The sequence below is a fragment of the Homarus americanus genome, unplaced genomic scaffold, assembly GCF_018991925.1.
Source record: "Homarus americanus isolate GMGI-L3 unplaced genomic scaffold, GMGI_Hamer_2.0 scaffold56009, whole genome shotgun sequence".
Lineage (NCBI taxonomy): Eukaryota > Metazoa > Arthropoda > Malacostraca > Decapoda > Nephropidae > Homarus > Homarus americanus.
Window position 1 is genome coordinate 3946326 of NW_024739542.1, and position 17986 is coordinate 3964311.

Consider the following 17986-nt stretch of genomic DNA (forward strand, 5'->3'; position numbering starts at 1 on the left):
GGGGGTAATAGCCGGACCCTCTAATGCGTGAAGGCAATATCCCAGAGCTCGGACCTGTCATCTGCCTCTCTCTGCCAAGCCGGCGACCAGGTACGACTGCTTTAGTCCACCGCACCAACTTGTTAAACAAAAGTGGATCATCCGCTTACTGTGTCTGTGAAGTGTGGTATTTGTACTTTAGAAATGTGCAAGTTCCGTTAAATGTCATTCTGCTCTTATGAAATTATGTAGACTTGCAACATGGTCGATGGCAAGCCGGAAGTCAAACAGATCAATCCAAGGCGATAATTCGTAAAATCAACTAAAGATCTATTGGGATAATTATGATTATTATAACGAAACGGATATACCTATTCCTAAGAAAATAAATAATCCTGTTCTCGCTTCATATTGCCGGCTTTCCCGCCAAGGTGACCTGGCGATGTGAGTGAAGCATTGGGCTACGTCGCCACTGTACCTATATCTTTCAATATTGTTATGTTGATAAATCGTAGAAGAATAAAATTGTAAATCTTTTGAAATAAGTAGTAATGTATATGTAAATGGCTCTAAAGTGCCTTGAATCGAAGAAAAATCGAGGGAGTGAAATTTCTGAGTTGCGTAGCCAAATACGACAATCATTCAACGACAAAATTAGAAATGGTAACACCACAATAAAAAAATTATTTTTTAATCAAAACATATATGCAACTTGTGAGGTGAAATGAAAGCTCAAACGTCAGAAAATAATGGGTCCGTGACACTGGGCAAGGTTTAACCGAACAACCGCTAGTCATCCTGAAGAAGGTAGGACTAGATTTAAGCTTTGTTGGCAGCTGGGGTAGATATGACGGCAAACTGGTGGCTAGAGCAATGACTCTGGCCAGGCCCTGTGTGAGAGCCTGTGCTCCTGGTGATATTTTTAGCGATGAAAAGTCAGAGTTAGGTGCCAAGGAAGCAGCAGTTTCCTCGCCACTCTCTTGTTACACATGCTCCTTCTGAGTCCCACTTGAACATTTTTTCTTTTATTTTCTCCTTCCCGTCATCGATTTCCCAAGGACTTTCTACACACCCATTATTCTCTTTTCTTTTTCTCCATTAATTCCCAGTCACTCGTTTCATTCTTTAAATACTTCCCTTTAATTACGCATTTTTTGTTTTTCGTTGCTTTGTTGACCACTGATATGTCCATATAATTTATATTCTTGACAAACATCTATGCAAACGTTATGTTCAAAAGTAATCTCGTATTATATAGTTAAATCCCCCATTTCTAGTTTATTTTTTAAGTATGTTTTTGTAATTATCAAGCGAGCGTATTATTTAATCTTCCTCTGACTCCAACCTCCCCTATTGCTTCTAACGCTTCCTAGCATCTCTATTTCTCTTTACCTATCGCCGGTTCTTTAATGTTTTCTGTTCTCTTGCATTTTGTTATCCTATTATGTTGGGTGGCAATGCTTAATTGGAAAACTGAGTCTTTTTTTGTGTTTTTCACAAAATCTTATTCTGCTGAACCAACCCCCCCAAAAAATGTGCTTCGTATTGTGTTTTTGTTTCCAAATTTCGTGTCAGTGAAGTGTTGCCAGTAGGCTGTTATTCTCTTCCTAATATACATATATATATATATATATATATATATATATATATATATATATATATATATATATATATATATATATATATATATATATATATATATGTGTGTGTGTGTGTGTGTGTGTGTGTGTGTGTGTGTGTGTGGATTTCAATAACTTTTCTGTCCTGAAAGGAATGCCTAGGTTTGTGTGTTGAGACTTTGGTAAAGGTGGATAGTTCTCGAGTGTGCTCAAAGCTTCTGATATCGACGAGTACCGGTTTACGTGTTAGTTCGCAATGCCCAAAACCTATGCACTATCTCTCAACACGTACTGTTTAGTTTCTAGTCATACAGGTATATGTAATTTGAGGTTTAGTGGAATTTCAGTATGGTGCATAAATATAGAGGACTTTCATATATATGTCATTAAATATTCTAAGTATTTCAAGTCCGGATTCTTAACGAGTCTTACGGCAAGTTTATTTTTCCGTCACTGGGATTGAGGGATGTAAAAATTGTCGTCTCTCTTTTGACGACAGTACATTACGGGTGGCGATAATGACGTTCAGGTACTACGATTGAACTTTAACTTTAAGCTGGATATGTTCTTTTACACCCGGTGGCGAGGTACGAAATTAACGTACGACTCATTTCAGAATGGTGTAGTGTATGTAGCAATCGGGGTGGGCCGGGCGGTAGATGATCGACCCAGGAGGCAACAAGTGACAGGCAGAGAGCGCGGGCAACGCAATTTTTGGTCTGTACATTATTAGTGTGCGTGATGATGCTTACGTAATCCCAGGAGAGGTGTCACAACCTGAATTGAATAAATAAAACCCAATAGTTGTCAAAGTTCTGTGTTCATATGCTTTGTTTTTTATTGTATTATCTGCCAAACATTTTGAGCTATCACTTACAGATTCTCACTTTAGGATGCACTTGGTCATCATCCTCTTAGAGACTTTTGTTTTGGATTATTGTGATCTGTCCAAGGCCAAGGTCAAGGCCACCGGCACGGTTTCACGCCTTCAAGCGGAGGGTCACAGGGTACACCCGGGTCCAGATGTTTCGGGAATCACCGCGTCGATTTTTCCCTGTGTGACCCATTCTCACTGCACAAGTCAAGGCCATAAGATCAGAGGTCCTCCATGTGTCACTAAGCTACCATCATCAACAATTTTAGGTTGAGTTCATTCATCGCGTACAAACTTTTTGATAATTTACGATGAATTTCGTTAAGTTCTGCTATTTTGAACCTGGAAAAGCTAACCTTGTAACATTAAACGCCTCAAGTACTAACACGCGCCAGCGATAAAGACCACACTGTTCGGTCTCGCATCGTTTTCAGCATCCTTACATTCTCTCCTTGCCAGGATTTTCGTATAAACCATAAAGCACACTCTTAGAATGATCACATCTCAGAACTTGTTAAAATACCTCTAAATAGCGTGAATATTTTTTTTATATTGTCATTAACTTTCTGTTTGACAGAAACCATTTCCACCCTCCCTTGTCATACTGCCTCTCACGTTTAGAGGTACTGTACTGTACTCTACATCCTAATCCCACATAGCACTTCCTTAGCGCTAAATCCAGTTCACGATCTCATGCTTTACTACTTATCCAAACTCTCTTCCTTCCCTAAAGTCTAGCATCAAGTTTTACCCCCTTTAATATCTTAACATAACTTTAATGGTCAATATTATGATGAAAATCAAATCAACATCTTTCATCTGTTCCAAAGCAGACGCCCCATTCCTTATTCCACCTGGCGGGGAGGCAGATCCAGATCGTCCTACACAATAACAAAGGTATTCTGAACCATCTGATGACTTACATGTATGTTCAGCCCACTAAAAATGTACGTCCGCTCTTTATTATGAACTATGAACCCATAATCGACCTGTCATAAAGTTACAGGTCTCGTGCAGTTGTAGGTCTGGAGGCAGGACTGAAAATCTCTGAATTGAACTCATTTTGTCACCTCAGCATGACGCCCCTCCCCCAACCCTTATCTCGCTGGAGGGCCTCGTGTACCATTCTCACCTCATGAAATGCATTATTTGTCAGGAAATTTTAATGACTGAATACAGGAGTTGAATTCCAGTTCATGAACAATATAATTATTTGTTGTCACTGACGTGTAAAAATATGTAGGTTATAACGAGAAAATATACATTTCGGGTCTTTGGTATACTGTATACTGACTACAGTATAAATTATCCTGTACGTCCACACGCACGCTGCCCGCGTCGATCTTCGATTGCAAGGTTGCGATTTCGAGACACGGCAAGGTTGGTGTCGACTTGGCTGCTCACGGCTGACTCCACCCAAGTATTAAAGGGGAGTTGCTGGTCCGGGAATGTGGATCGCAGACCTCAGTTACAGTGGTCTGGAGTATTAAGGGTACAGGTGGCTATCTCGTCCCTGTGGGCAGCGTTACCTTGACGCCCAAGACACCCATCTTCACGGAAATTCTTTGTTCTTCGTTACTGTCAAAGATCAAGGTAACTCACACGAGGAATGAAAACATTTATTGATTTATTTAATCATTTATGTCTATTTATTATGATTATCATCACTGATCAAGCGTTACTGGGATACAGATAACAGCCACTAAACAAGAAATGCCCTGTGTCTCGCGGTTTATAACGACTGAGCTATTATTGACATGACGGTAACATTTTACTAATACAGTATTTTAAAATAGACTCGTCTCCCAGGATTTCAAGTAGTTGAAAAGCACGGTGCACCCAACAGTAAATACTTAATTTTTCTGTACCCTAAATTCAGTCCCTTTTATACCATCAATCGTGTTACTCACATACCTTGTGTCTCAACTTACATTGCTGTGTTGCTGTGCGATGAACACGCAGTACAAGCTGCTCACATACGACACTCTTTACTGAAGCTCTACAATATAGTTTACACTTAGGCGAAGTATGTAAATCTTTTTTGTTTTTCTTTGTGGGGAATAGCCCACCCGGGTACAGATCATCGACCCTCAACGGGGCCTGGGGGGATAAGAGTAAACTAATACAAATTAGAGGAGAAAGATTATGTTAATCTACACCACGATGCCGGAAAATCAGCTTTTTGAAGTGAGACAGATTGTAAGAGGATGGAAACTCAGAAGAAGGCAAAGCATTCCACAGTTTGGCTGTGTGAGGAAAGAATCCTGGAGGATAGCGAATGTGATACCGATTTTCAAGAAGGGAGATGGATCACTATCCTCAAACTACAGTCCAATTAGTTTAACATCAATTGTAGGCAAATTACTGGAAGCAATAATTTTAAACTCTATTCGAAATCACCTCGAGAAGCACAAGTTGATCAATGATTCTCAGCAGCCAGCATGGCTTCACAAGTGGACTTTCATGTCTGACAAATCTATTATCTTTCGTTTCTACTGTTTTTGAATCAGTGGATGACGGACACGATTATGATGTGATTTACTTCGACTTTAGCAAAGCCTTCGACAGAGTCCCCCATGAAAGACCAATACGTAAAGCGGAGGCACATGGAATTGGAGATGTTCTAAACTGGATTAGGGCGTGGTTACTGGACAGGAAACAGAGAGCCAGCATAAGTGGCACTAAATCCGATTGGGGCAACATCACTAGTGGAGTACCCCAAGACTCGGTACTTGGATCATTACTATTTATTATATACATAAACGACAGATATAGGCGTAGACAGCAACTTAAGTAAACTTGCTGACGACACTAAAACAGGGCGTGTAATCAAATCTGACGAGGACTCCACAAAATTCGTCACGATCTCCAAGAGTGGCTTGAGGTGACTTCCATGTCTGGAGTACTGTCACCCCATCTGGTCCCCGAGGTATGCTAGAGACTACCAATTGATTGACAATTTTCAAAGGTGGGCCACCAGACTGGTGCCTGCTCTACGGAATCTCAGCTTCCCAGAGAGATTAGAACGCCTGCAACTGCCTAGCTTATAGTATACTACAGACGGGCAAGGGGCGACCTAATCGAAGTGTATAAACATCTCGGGGGGGCACTACTCAGTCAAATGTACATACCTGGAGCTGGGCACGCCCGTCCCACAAGGGGTCACAGCTCAAGGTTGAAGAAGCCACAAGCCCAGTAAACAGTGAGGGCAATTTTTTCGGAGTGAGAATTGTGAACTCTTGGAGCAATCTGCCAGAGAGTGTTGTGAGGGCACCAAGTGTGAGCTCATTCAAGGCCAGACTTGACCAACACTGGAGCAGGTTTCGATATATTCAGGAGCGAGTTCATGCCCAGTACTTGCGAACAGTCCGTAACAGAGACGTGACCGACTGCCCAAGTGGTTAACAAGCCGATCAATGGCGACAATGGCGAAGAGGATATCGAAACGAAACGAATACAAGAAGATCTAAACAAATTTTTCGCATGATCTGAAAAGGGCAGATGTAATTTACTGTGGACAGATGCAAAGTACTTAGCCTTGGAGATGTAAATAGAGAAACCAGATATCAGATGAACAACGTTGATATAGAGGAATCCAACTGTGAGAAAGGAATTTTAAACCTAGACAACAATGCGTGTTTGCTTGAAACAAGGCTAACAAAGTACTTGGGTTCATACAAAGAATGTGAGTTACAAGACTAACGAGGTTATCCTAAAACTATATCTTACGCGTGTGAAACCTCACTTCAGTTCAGTTTTGGTCACCGTACTACAAAACGGATATCGAATCGCTAGAAAGCGTACAGAGGAAGATGACAAAACTTATCTTGGACATTAGGAACCTTGAGTACAGAGACAGATTAAAGCATCTGAATTTGCACTTCTTTGAGAGACGTAGAGTGAGGGGCGATATGAATGAGGTGTATAAATGGAAGTCAGGGTTTAAAAAGGTGATAATAACAAAGGTACTGAAATTATCCAACCAGGAGCGAACTCTTAGCAATGGTTTTATATTAGACATATTTAGATTTAAGCGCGAGATAGGTAAACACTGGTTTGGAAATAGAGTAGTGGATGAGTGGAAGTTACCAAACATGATCATTAACTCGAACACGCTGGACAGCTTTAAATATTGGCTAGACGGCTATATGAGCAATAGGGGTTGGGTGTAAACGGGACTGCCCAGTATGGGCCAATAGGCCCGCTGTAGTTTCCTTCATTCTTATGTTCTTAAATAAAAGTCACTCAGAGGCAACAAGAAAATTCGTGTAACACTAGTCTGAGGTCGACTTGAAGTGTACACTGCAATCACGATAGATAATTACCAGTGATTGTGGTGAACGCTCCTATGATGGTATGACCTTGAGTGTACATACACAACTACCTACTCACCTGGGTCTAATGTTTGGAAATTAACACAATGTACAGCAGTTTCATTTGGTTGTTATTTTTTTCTGATCGTGAGTTGCACCTGAAAATAAATGTAGGTGTAACTCACGATCAGATATACAAACCGAGTCGAAACTGCTGTATATTGTTCATTTCGAAACACATCGGATCCGGGTGGGCAGATAGGTTTTTCTGTGTGTGTATACACGCACACGGAACAGGTATCAATTGAATGGTGAACACCAGTAAATTGTAAGACCAAGGCTGAGTTTCAAAGACATCATGAAGTGTGACTACCGTGTTCTTATAAATCATCCATTTTATATTGGGTTTCATTTAAGAGCTCTAATCTGATTCCTCAGGCGACAATTAGGGTGGCTTAAGAAAATTATCATTACATGGCGGATAAAAGCTGGAAGTTTGGCATGAAGAGTCCTTGGGAGATGCCTATGTATTTTAGCCTAGGAGCCACTTACAATTTTACCCACAATTCCCTTGGCTTACGAAAATCCAATATGGCCGCCAATTAACTGGACCTTTCTTGTACATTTACTAATATTTATTATATGAGGCAAAGTTTCAATGTATAGTTGCATTTTTTAGTATTATTTAGTATATTTAGTATGCATGTTTAAGTATATTTGCTTACTCCTGTTTTTTTGCGCTGGATCATGTGAATTACCCCAGATGGGTGTCTATTCATATCAAAGACATGAAGTCATTGCCTCGTTCCATCAAGGACCAGTTCCTCACTATGTCCCACTGGGTCATTCCCAAGACCATGAACAAGTTAACCGTCATTACTCTAGACCAAGCCCACGAACAAAAAAACAAATTTGTCAAGTCTTCAGGTGGATATAATGGGCTCATGGATAACCTTTATTCTTTCAAACGCTGGGTGGTTTCGGGGCCAGAGCCCTCTAGACTGATTAAGCAGTTTGAGGGTGACTACTTACCTGATGATGATCCCGGGAGCCCCCAAAACTTTAAACATCATGTACAGGGATTGTCCAGTCAGATGACATTTAAAATGAAGGTGAACAGCCTCTCCAACACCATGAGGAAAATGGGAAATCCTTTCCTAACAGCCTTTTGAGCTGATAACTCAACCTAAAAATGAGGCTAAGCCACCCTATTATAACAATTTGTCCATTTTCCAAATATATCATTTTAATAGTTTCACACACACACACACATATATATATATATATATATATATATATATATATATATATATATATATATATATATATATATATATATATATATATATATATAAAAACAAAGCGAAATGATTCCATATACCTAGATCATGCTACAGTGCATTTGTATATATATATATATATATATATATATATATATATATATATATATATATATATATATATATATATATATATATATATATATATATATATATATATATATATATATATATATATAATTATTTGTTGAATTGTCTTTTTTTTTATTCGATTCTAATATTTATTTTTCTTTCAGTTCGTAAGCTTTGGTGAACCAAGCCCCAGCCATGGGTAAGGAGAAGGTCCACATAAACATCGTGGTGGTGGGTCACGTAGACTCTGGTAAATCCACCACCACTGGCCACCTGATTTACAAATGCGGTGGTATTGACAAGCGTACCATTGAGAAGTTCGAGAAAGAGTCCACTGAGATGGGCAAAGGCTCCTTCAAGTATGCTTGGGTGCTGGATAAGCTGAAGGCCGAACGTGAGCGTGGTATCACCATCGACATTGCACTCTGGAAGTTCGAGACAAAGAGGTTCTATGTTACTATCATCGACGCCCCTGGTCATCGTGATTTCATCAAGAATATGATCACGGGAACATCCCAGGCAGATTGTGCTGTCCTGATAGTTGCTGCCGGAACTGGAGAGTTCGAAGCTGGTATCTCAAAGCACGGACAGACCCGTGAACACGTGCTGCTGTGCTTCACCCTAGGTGTCAAGCAACTCATTGTTGCTGTCAACAAGATGGACAGCACAGAGCCAAAGTTCTCTGAGTCTCGTTTTGAGGAAATCAAAAAGGAAGTAGGAAATTATGTGAAGAAGGTTGGCTACAACCCTGCAATTGTTCCCATTCTTCCTATTTCTGGCTTTAATGGTGACAACATGTTGGAGACATCAGATAATATGCCCTGGTGGAAGTCAAAGAAGATAGAGCGCAAGAACGGCTCCTACGAGTACACCACATTGTTCGACGCTCTTGACAACATTGATCCCCCATCCCGGCCCATGGAGAAGCCCCTGCGTCTTCCCCTCCAGGTATGAACATAGTCTCTGTTGTCTCCCTCAGACAAATACAGTATTAAAATAGTATTAGTTATTCCCAACAAACAAGTTAATGTCACCTTTTCCTTACAAGCTATATCATTCACTAAATCACCTCATCACTCTTCAGAGCAGCAACTTCAATCTAACACTGTACCTATCATTCTGTAAGTTACTTCTTTTTTAGGCTTGTTTTAAAGTAAAATATTTCCAGGTCATTTAGATAATAAAATTTGGATAATTTCCAGTTTTCAGTCAAGCTGTCATCTCTTTTTCTCTTTTATCCTCTTCACCACTGATCGGCTCATTAGCTGCTGAGGCAGTCTGTCACTTCTCTGTTACGCACTGTTGGCAAGTACTGGGCATACACTGGCTCCTGAATGTACCTGAACCTGCTCCAGTGTTGGTCAAGTCTGGTCTAGAGAAAGAGCTCACACTCGGTGGGTTACAACACTGGCAGGTTGTTCCAAGAGTTCACAATTCTCACTCCAAAAAAGTTTCCCCTCACAGTTTTTGCACGGTCTGAAAAATGGCAGATGAAATTTAATGTGGACAAATTTAAAGTACTTAGTCTAGGAGATGTAAACAGAGAAACCAGATATCAGATGAACAACGTTGTTATAGAGAAATCTGACCGTGAGAAAGATTTAGGAGTACAGTAATGATAAGTAGGAATCTTAAACCAAGACAACAATGCATATTTGCTGGAAACATGGCTAACTTGGGTTCATACAAAGCGTGTTAGTAATAAGACTAGCGAGGTTATCGTAAAACTATATCTTGCGCTTGTGAGACCTCACTTTGATTAAGCGGTTCAGTTTTGGTCACCGTACTACAGAATGGATATAGAATCCCTAGAAAGCATTTAGAAGCACTGGTTCCCAAACTGCCCAGCAAAATTTAGGGGGCCATGAGCTGAGGCTATGTACACATAAAAATCCCAAGCCCCACCACACTAGAACAGCCAGTCAGCAGCTGAGCCAGCCAGAGATATGGATTGGGAGAGGGGGGCCATGGATAAGGATCATATATGAAAAGTGGGTAATGATCAGAAAAAGTTTGGGAACCACTGAATTTTAGAGAATGATGGCAAGACTAATCCAAGGCATTAGGAACCTTGAGTATAGAGACATTAATTTACACTCAAGAGAGAAGTAAAGTAAGAGATTATATGTCGAGATGTATAAATGGAAGCCAGGGTTAAACAAAGGTGATATAACAAAGGTACTCAAACTATCCAACCAGGAGCGAACTCGTAGCAATGGTTCTAAATAAGACAAATTTAGATTTAGGCGCGAAATAGAGTAATGGACGAGTGGAACAAGTTACCGAACTTTATAATTAACTGAAACATGCTGGATAGCTTCAAATATAGATTTGACGGATATAAGAGCGATAGGGGTTTGGTGTAAACAGGGCTGCTTACTATGGGCCAATAGACCCACTGCAGTTTTCTCCATTCATACTTTCTTATGTTCTTACACCCAGAAAACTGTAAGGGCAGACTTTTTTGAAGTGAGAATTGTGAACTCTTGGAACAAGCTGCCTGAGAGTGTTGTGACGGCACTGAATGTGAGCTGCTTTCAAGACCAGACTTGACCAACACTGGACCAGGTTCAGCTACATTCAGGAGTCAGTGCATGCCTAGTACTTGCTAACAGTGCGTAACACATGTGACCGACCGCCCAAGTGGCTAATGAGCCGATCGTTGGCAAAGAGGATAAAAGTAAAGCAAAAGTAAAAAGTAATGACAAGAATTGAGATAGTTAAAGAGTCCCATATAGTTGGTAGAGTTGGAAGAACAGCAAAGGAAACAAAGAAAAAAAAATAGTCATAGTTGGTAGAGATATTTTAGCCAGATGAAATCATAAAGAGAAGATTCAAGATCTGTGAGTCGAGCAATAGGTGTATTTGGTCGCATATGTAAAAATAGTCTATTTAGACCATGTGGGGTACTATATCACGGAGGTGAAATATCCCGACACTGGCCAACTTCGTCAGGATTAGTTCACCTAATGCATTACTTATTTCATCAAATGCAACCATTGATATAGTGTTTGTGCAATTTGAGACAAAATGCTTTGGTACTGGATATGTGTATGCTTAATTATCAGTGGTATGATTCTTTTATTTTTATATCTGGTTCAATTTTAAAATTTTCATTGTCATGGCTGGTCTTAAAGAATAACAGAGCCATTGACTTGCTAAACTTATGCAGTGTATTATGAAGGCAAAAGTATTTCAACTGCTTCTTAGTTTGATATACATTCTGAATCATCCAGTATTTTAAACACAGTGCAGTAATAACTAAACTTCACTTTATCCACAGGATGTCTACAAAATTGGTGGCATTGGAACGGTACCTGTGGGTCGTGTTGAGACTGGTATACTTAAGCCCGGCATGGTAATTACCTTCGCCCCCACTGGCCCCACCACTGAGGTGAAGTCTGTAGAGATGCACCACGAAGCCCTGATTGAAGCTGTACCCGGCGACAACGTTGGCTTCAACGTAAAGAACGTGTCCGTTAAAGACCTGAAGCGTGGTTTTGTGGCATCCGACTCAAAGAATGATCCTGCCAAGGAAGCTTCCGATTTCACTGCCCAGGTGATCGTCTTGAACCATCCTGGTCAGATCAATGCTGGATACACCCCTGTGCTTGACTGCCATACTGCTCACATCGCTTGCAAATTTTACGAGCTACTGGAAAAGATTGATAGGCGTACTGGTAAGGTCCTAGAAAGCTCCCCCAAAAGCATAAAGTCAGGAGATTCTTGCGTTGTGAAGATGATACCAAGCAAACCCATGTGTGTGGAAACCTTCCAACAATATGCTCCTCTTGGACGTTTTGCGGTACGTGACATGAAGCAGACGGTGGCTGTGGGTGTAATTAGGGAGGTGACCAAGAAGGAAGGTGGTGGCAAGACCACAAAGGCAGCTGAGAAGGCACTCAAGAAGAAGTAACTATCTGTGGACGGCCATCTGGGCCTGGTGAGTGCAGCGGGCACCATGAGCTCTCTGCTTGGTTCACGCAATACTCGTATATGCCACAGGAAAGTTGTCAGGAGGAAAGATGCCCAGCAAAATAGGGTGATTATTATAATTTCTTGCTGTGCCATGTGGCATATATGAACAAACATCACTGATAACAAACACCAACATCGATTAAATTTCCGGCACTTCTTGTTTTTACTTCTCCTTAGTTCATGACAAGAAAACCTATTATTTTTTTTGTTTCTATGTAAACTAAAACTCAGCACTCTATTTATTACATGATATTGATTCCTGCCTACAACAAGGGGCTTCTCTAACTTACCCATTAAGAAAGGTACACGGCCAGGACATAATTCATGATGGGCTATGATGTTCTTCACCAATAAGATTCTACTCATGTTCAAAACTTATACAGGTATATTTTTTTCATCACAAATATTATAACATTGTGCCAAAAACATTTACTCTGATGTCATCAACTTAAAGGCTATCAATTTAACTGTAAAATGTATTAAATGATAGCCCATCTCCTGTTCTAAATACTGTAAACAAAACCTTATGTTAAAATTAATATTTGTCACTATGTTTTCATGAATAATTGTCATGTTTTATCAAAACATTGGCAGCGATATTTTAACTCACGTGGATGTTTATCAGGTATATAATTAGTAGTGATAGCTTTTCTATCTATATTAATAGCTCAGTGACTTCCAAAATTCATTAACATACTACAGTATAATTATGATGTATTTCTAGTAGCTTTGATGCATAATACTCTCACAAGCCTCGTTGTAGATAAGAGTTCTTTAAATTCAAGATACGTAGTCCTTTTGAAAAGGCCAATGTATTCTACTACTGCACTCACAGAGCTTGCACTGAAAACTACAAATGACCTAAATGTAACTGTCATTTGATAGCTTTGTTTATATATGCATTTTAGTCAGGTATCTCATCAAAAGTTGAAGACTTGTAGGCAAAGTCTGGTTGCTATTACATGTAAATCATGATGAGTATTTATAGAGTAAGCTCATGTAAGTGTTTAGGGTGCATCTCCTTCAACCCAACAACTAACTGTTAGTGCCCCTCAATAATCCCATGTAACAACTATTTAAGGTGCTTCTTAATATCTCACTCCAGCTGCCCTAAATTGCTATATGTGGCAATACCCATTCTTTATACTTGGTACATAATATCAGTGTTCAGTAATATCAACTGCATATGGTGATCTGTAATAACAAAAGTATAGTAAAAAAACAGAATGAGCCCAAGCAATTACACTAAGTTGTAAAGGAATGTATGTGAAATGTCAAGTGAGTAATGATCAAAAGTAAATTGGTTAAAATAAAGGACCAAAGGAATTATACAAACTTGCGGTAGCCTTTTCTTGCTTGACAGTTCACAAAACATGGAAATCTGACAATTCCTGTGGCTCATCAAAGCTGGATGACACAAAGCATTACACTCAGGTAAACCTCTATGAAAAGAGTAAATGAAAGCCAATACTTGTACCTGCACTGTCACAAATAATTAACCTTTAGATAATATGAGGCTAATCTTAATGCTTTGTACTGATCTAGAATGATGATGGAATTAAAATACAGTACAGTAAACTTAACATCATTAACGATTAATGAATAAAGAAGAAAATACTGAAATGCTGCTTGTTTTTAACCATCATTATCTTTAATAGCATGACAATTAATGAACTAACCATATGTCTCTTTTGTTACTTCCTCTTACACACTTCAATAATGTTATTAATCATCATTATCCTTAACAGCATAACAATTAATTATCTAACCATCTGTCTCTACTGTTACTTCCTTCAATAATTTTCTTAACACAATATCCAGTTAACAACTAAGATCAGTATTACCTGCACACTCCCTGCTTATGTAGTATGTATAGAATAACACACCCATGATTCAATTGACATTAGAGTAGACACCAAATACACTGTTTACACAATTAAATTCATACAGTATTTCCCTCCCTTTAGGGCATCTGATAATACCTTTGAAAATTACTGTACAGTATTTGTAATCTCAAGATCCCATTCTCCATCGTTATACTAAGTGTTCTCCTGTATTTTCATATGCTTGGCTTTCTCTAATACCTTACTTATAAAACTTGTTTAGCAACTTTTGCAAACACCACACTGCCTTTTAGAAGCATTCACAAATTGCACATTGTCAGTCTTCCTTTGATTGCACACATTACACTTCCTTACCCCAGGATAGGCAGAACTGCACACTTAATTAATTTTGTCAATTTCACAACCTTGCCTTCATCATTTTTAACTCTACAAGGTTCCAATAACCTGCCTACTTTTAATTTTTAGAAAATCTCAGAACACATTCCTAATACTGCCACTAGGAACACTTGCACCCTTTCCAACTCATTATCCAACCACACTGCACAGTGATGTCCCTCTCCAACACCAGTGACTTGTTTTTGAGATGTTTCAATATATAAATAAAGTACCTTTACACCCTTCTCTTAAGTTTTCTCACAACTCCTGTGCAGCATTTCTCATTTGTAATCTTTCGGACTACACCCTTTTATAGCCTCACGCTTCTACTCTTATCCACATTACCTGCTATAATATTCCATGTAACTCCATCTAGGGGACTAGATGTGTGTGTGAAAAATAGTTTTGTTCTCATATTTTTTCCTACTTACTTTATATATATATATATATATATATATATATATATATATATATATATATATATATATATATATATATATATATATATATATATATATATATATATATATATATATATATATATATATATATATATATATATATATATACAGTGATCCGTTGACCTAACTTCTCGGTTAACGAAATTTCGTTAACTTAACTGCTCTCCATAAGTTAATCTTCAATTCGTTAATCCAACAAAAAATTCGTTAATCTATTCTACGAACCTATCTTCAAATATGTTTTTCGCTTGCACTGCCGGGCAACCAGCTTTAGTATCAGTCCGCCAATACATTAATCGGTTCTAGGGCTTAAATTCCTTACTATTTTAGTAAATATCAAAAGTTTATACTATTCAATAATTTTAAAAGTTTAATATTCAATTTTTTAGTCATTTTAACAATTATTGAACATAATTGAAGGTAAAGTGACTAGTTTAATGCGCGGCATCCAGCCTCTTAACACAGCAAACAGGCGTTAGTCTCTCTCTGTTTTCACTGGAGGTAACATCTTGCTTGAGACTCTCTTCAACTAAACGCTTTTTTTCTATGTTTCCAAGCAAATTATTGGTCATTTTGAAATATATTTTACACATTGACAATATATAATGCAGTGCAGTGTTGATTTAAAGAAAATAATCTTGAAATACACCAAAAGAACTAAAATTTTATGGGTGAAATGGTGCCATGGGGTGACTTCTCTTCCACCCCAGTGCCTTCTCTTCTTCCTTCTCCTCCACCCCCATTCTAATTCCCATCATCATCATCATCATCATCCAGGAGCCTTCTACATACACACCTCAAAGTAAGTGAACTTTTCTACCATTTTTGTTGAATTTAGGAAATTTTCGGTGAGCTGGAACCAATTACCCAAAAACCCATTGAAACAATGGTTTCGGTTAACGAACGACCTGCTGGAACGGATTGAGTTCGTTAACCGAGGGACCACTATATATATATATATATATATATATATATATATATATATATATATATATATATATATATATATATATATATATATATATATATATATATATATTATATATATATATATATATATATAATGATAAAGCTACTCTTCACACACGCAAAAAAAGTTCCCAGCATTATCTCAGATATTTTCTCACATCTACCAAGGTAACATATACCGTAGTTATAAAAGGGGAATTTTATAACTTTCCAACAGTGACTTTGGAATTTTGATACTTATTTTGGAGAGAGTGGAGTGTTACAGGGCAAATATTTCATGTTTGGTGTTGCCACTTTATATTTATTTCTGCAGCCTTCGTGGCAAAATCTCTTATTGCTTAATTTCCTAATTCCTTTTCTCAAAATACTGTATTTCATTCAGCGTCTCATTTGTTTATTTCCTCTTATTTATGGTAGTTATATTCTCAGATTTACTTAGTTACATACTTTATCTTTAGAATATAACATCCACAACAAACCTCTCAATTGGTAGCTTGGTATGCACGAGCGGTTAGGCATGTGAGTCATCAAGTGTATTTTCAGGGATGGCCATTGTTAGAAGGAATGAATGGTGATACACTACCTACAGTAGTAGGCAGCTATCAAACAGGGAGGTACAACTGCCTAGGAAGATGTTGGAAGCATTTGTGTTGTCTAATGGCAGACCCTGCTGCCATATGGCATCACAAAAACTGCAACCAAGTTCTAGGTTGTTGATCTGACTTCCTGCTTCATTTGCATGCAATTGCTGGGTCTCAACTGTTTCACTTGCTTTGACAACAACATACATAAATATCATTTCTCGCTCGATCTTTTTTTCTTTTCTGTATTTATGCTTATTTTAATATTTTTTAATAATTCTTATTATTATATTTTCGCCCCCAGGTCCCGATGTTGGCCAGTGACCTGAGTTTATACTACAGAATGACAAGGGGCACTTTAATAAGAATATAAGCATTACTCAGTCCAGTGTAAATATCTGGAATTAAGACGATCTGCCCCCTGAGCTCACACACTCAAGTTAAATAAGCTATCAATATTAAAAACTGCCAAGAACAAATTTCTTTGGAGGAGTTGTGAACTTTTGGAATAACCTGTCAAGTTAATGTTGCGAGCTCATTTAAGATTAAACTTAACCAACACACATGCTAAGGTACAGTCGGGGTCAACAGTTAGCTCCCTCCCAAAATGAAGCAGTATCGACCCCAAGTGAGATAAAACAGCACACCCGCACCAGATAACAGTCAGGGTAAATAAAGTTCGGAGACTCATTCCTGTGATTCAGTTTCACTTTGGAGAGCGAACTTTTGTCAGCGACTGTACAGTCCGCTCACTAGTGCGTTTACTAGTGAACAAATCATATCTATAGATACAGTATTTGTATTCCATAATGTGTTTACTATTGAGTTTCCTTCTGTCAAATGTAAACTAACACAGCCTACCACACTGCACAAAACCTGCCGAGCTCCTGCAAATGCACTAGTGAAGGGGACTGTACACTCAACAAAAACATCTCGAACTCCCTGGTACTATGGATGTGAGAAGAAGAATGGGCTTGCCATCTGGGAATGGTTTCAGATTCTTCGCTCATTTTTCAGATTGCTCAGTACTTATAGCATTTGAGAAGTTTTTGACAAAAGTACAATCTATAGCCTGTAAGCTGACAAGTGGAACATTTTTTTTTAGTTTTCAAGGCATTCCACCATCTGCAACATTCACTTTCTTGTCTTCATATTTTCCAATATATTCCTTTATTTGTACACTATTTTATTCAATTCTCAACCCTGTTCAAATACTTCTTTTGCTACCATTTAGAATAAGGTATTTTTAAATATACTGTATTCACCTACCATAGTTTTTGTATTTTTGTTACTAATCTTTCAGTTGTAAAAATAATTCTAAATTACAAGACTAATGGTTTCATCAAATTAACAAAAACTTCAGTAAAACCTAACGTTTCTAGATTATGGTATGACTGATGAGAATGAAAGTGAAAGTATCACCAGTTATGACAAGGGTGGCTAATAAGTGCAGCATTACACTGTACAGGGTATATAGTACTGTACTTGAAATATGATCCAGACAAATTCCACAAGTGCACTTCACTTCATTATTTGAAGACAAAGAATAATTAAGAAGGAAATTAGATTATAAAGTATTCT

At 38.3% G+C, this 17986-nt stretch overlaps 1 protein-coding gene across 2 annotated transcripts; it reads left to right on the plus strand.

Annotated features, from left to right (window-relative positions):
• The first annotated feature begins 2 nt into the window (after positions 1-2).
• On the plus strand, positions 3-12330 carry LOC121874878 (elongation factor 1-alpha-like). 2 transcript variants are annotated; one of them, XM_042379197.1, is made up of 3 exons: positions 3-90; positions 8362-9145; positions 11481-12330. In XM_042379197.1, exons 2-3 carry the CDS (start codon positions 8393-8395, stop codon positions 12111-12113), a joined length of 1386 nt encoding a protein of 461 aa, XP_042235131.1. In that variant the 5' UTR covers positions 3-90; positions 8362-8392; the 3' UTR covers positions 12114-12330. The 2 variants fall into 2 exon arrangements, with proteins under 2 accessions (XP_042235131.1, XP_042235132.1); XM_042379198.1 differs by lacking the exon at positions 3-90 and adding an exon at positions 2292-2315.
• The last annotated feature ends 5656 nt before the right edge of the window (positions 12331-17986 follow it).